Source organism: Diachasmimorpha longicaudata, unplaced genomic scaffold, assembly GCF_034640455.1.
Source record: "Diachasmimorpha longicaudata isolate KC_UGA_2023 unplaced genomic scaffold, iyDiaLong2 ctg00000359.1, whole genome shotgun sequence".
Classification (NCBI taxonomy): Eukaryota; Metazoa; Arthropoda; class Insecta; order Hymenoptera; family Braconidae; genus Diachasmimorpha; species Diachasmimorpha longicaudata.
This window is the reverse complement of record NW_026974102.1, coordinates 1-1,116: the sequence shown is the minus strand read 5'-3', so window position 1 is coordinate 1,116 and position 1,116 is coordinate 1. Positions and strand designations below refer to the sequence as shown.

At 18.6% G+C, this 1,116-nt stretch overlaps 1 protein-coding gene across 1 annotated transcript; it reads right to left on the bottom strand.

The window, feature by feature from the left end:
• Positions 1-380: 380 nt before the first annotated feature.
• LOC135172488 (cytochrome c oxidase subunit 3-like) lies at positions 381-1,093 on the bottom strand (the record flags this gene model as incomplete). The annotated part of the gene is given in 1 exon segment (XM_064138526.1): positions 381-1,093. A coding segment is annotated over 1 exon segment (699 nt), but the record flags the coding sequence as incomplete, so codon positions are not given.
• Between the last annotated feature and the right edge of the window lie 23 nt (positions 1,094-1,116).

Here is a 1,116-nt window from a genome sequence, read left to right as displayed (position 1 = left end):
ATTTTTCAAATTCTAACCCTAAATATAAAATTATTAAAATAACTAATCTTAAATATATTCAAACATAAAAATCTAAAATCTTAAATAAATTAATTATAGGTAATAAAAAAATTACTTCAATATCAAAAACTAAAAATAAAATCCCAATTAAATAAAAATGAATAGAAAATGGTAAACGAGATAAACTTAAAGAATCAAATCCACATTCAAAAGAAGATCTTTTTTCTCGATCTAAAATTCTTTTTTTTGAAATAAAAAAATTTAATAATATTAAAATTAAACAAATAATTAAAAATAAAAGAATTATAAATACAATTATTTATATTAAATTAATTAAACAATTTAATTGGAAATTAAATATACTTTTTATATTATACAAATATTAAAATGATAATCAATAAATAAATAAATATAAAAATAATCATACTAAATCTACAAAATGTCAATATCAAGAAGCCGCCTCAAACCCAAAATGATGAAAATTTGAATAATGAAAATTTAATAATCGATTTATAGAAATAATAATAAATAAAACACCAATAATTACATGTAACCCATGAAAACCAGTTATTATAAAAAAAACAGAACCATAGATTGAATCAGAAATAGAAAAAAATGATTCAGAATATTCTTTATATTGAAATATAATAAATAACCCCCCTAATAAAATAGTCAAATTAATTGATTCTTGACACCCTTTTCAATCAAACCCTTGATAAATTAAATTATGACATCAAGTAATTCTTGCCCCAGACCTTAATAAAATTAAAGTATTTAATAAAGGAATATTATAAGGATTAAAAACTAAAATTTCTTTAGGAGGTCAATTATTACCTAATTCAATACTAGGAGATAAAAATATATGAAAATATCTCCAAAAAAAAGATGTAAAAAATATAACTTCAGATAAAATAAACAAAATTATACCAATTTGAATTCTTTTTAAAACCTTTAAAGTATGATTACCTTGTAAAGTTCTTTCACGAATTACATCACGTCACCATTGAATTAAAATAAATAATAATCTTAAACTACCAATTAATAATAAATTATTATTAAATTCATTAAATCATTTTACAACACCAATTATAAAAATTATATATCACACGTGAGTGT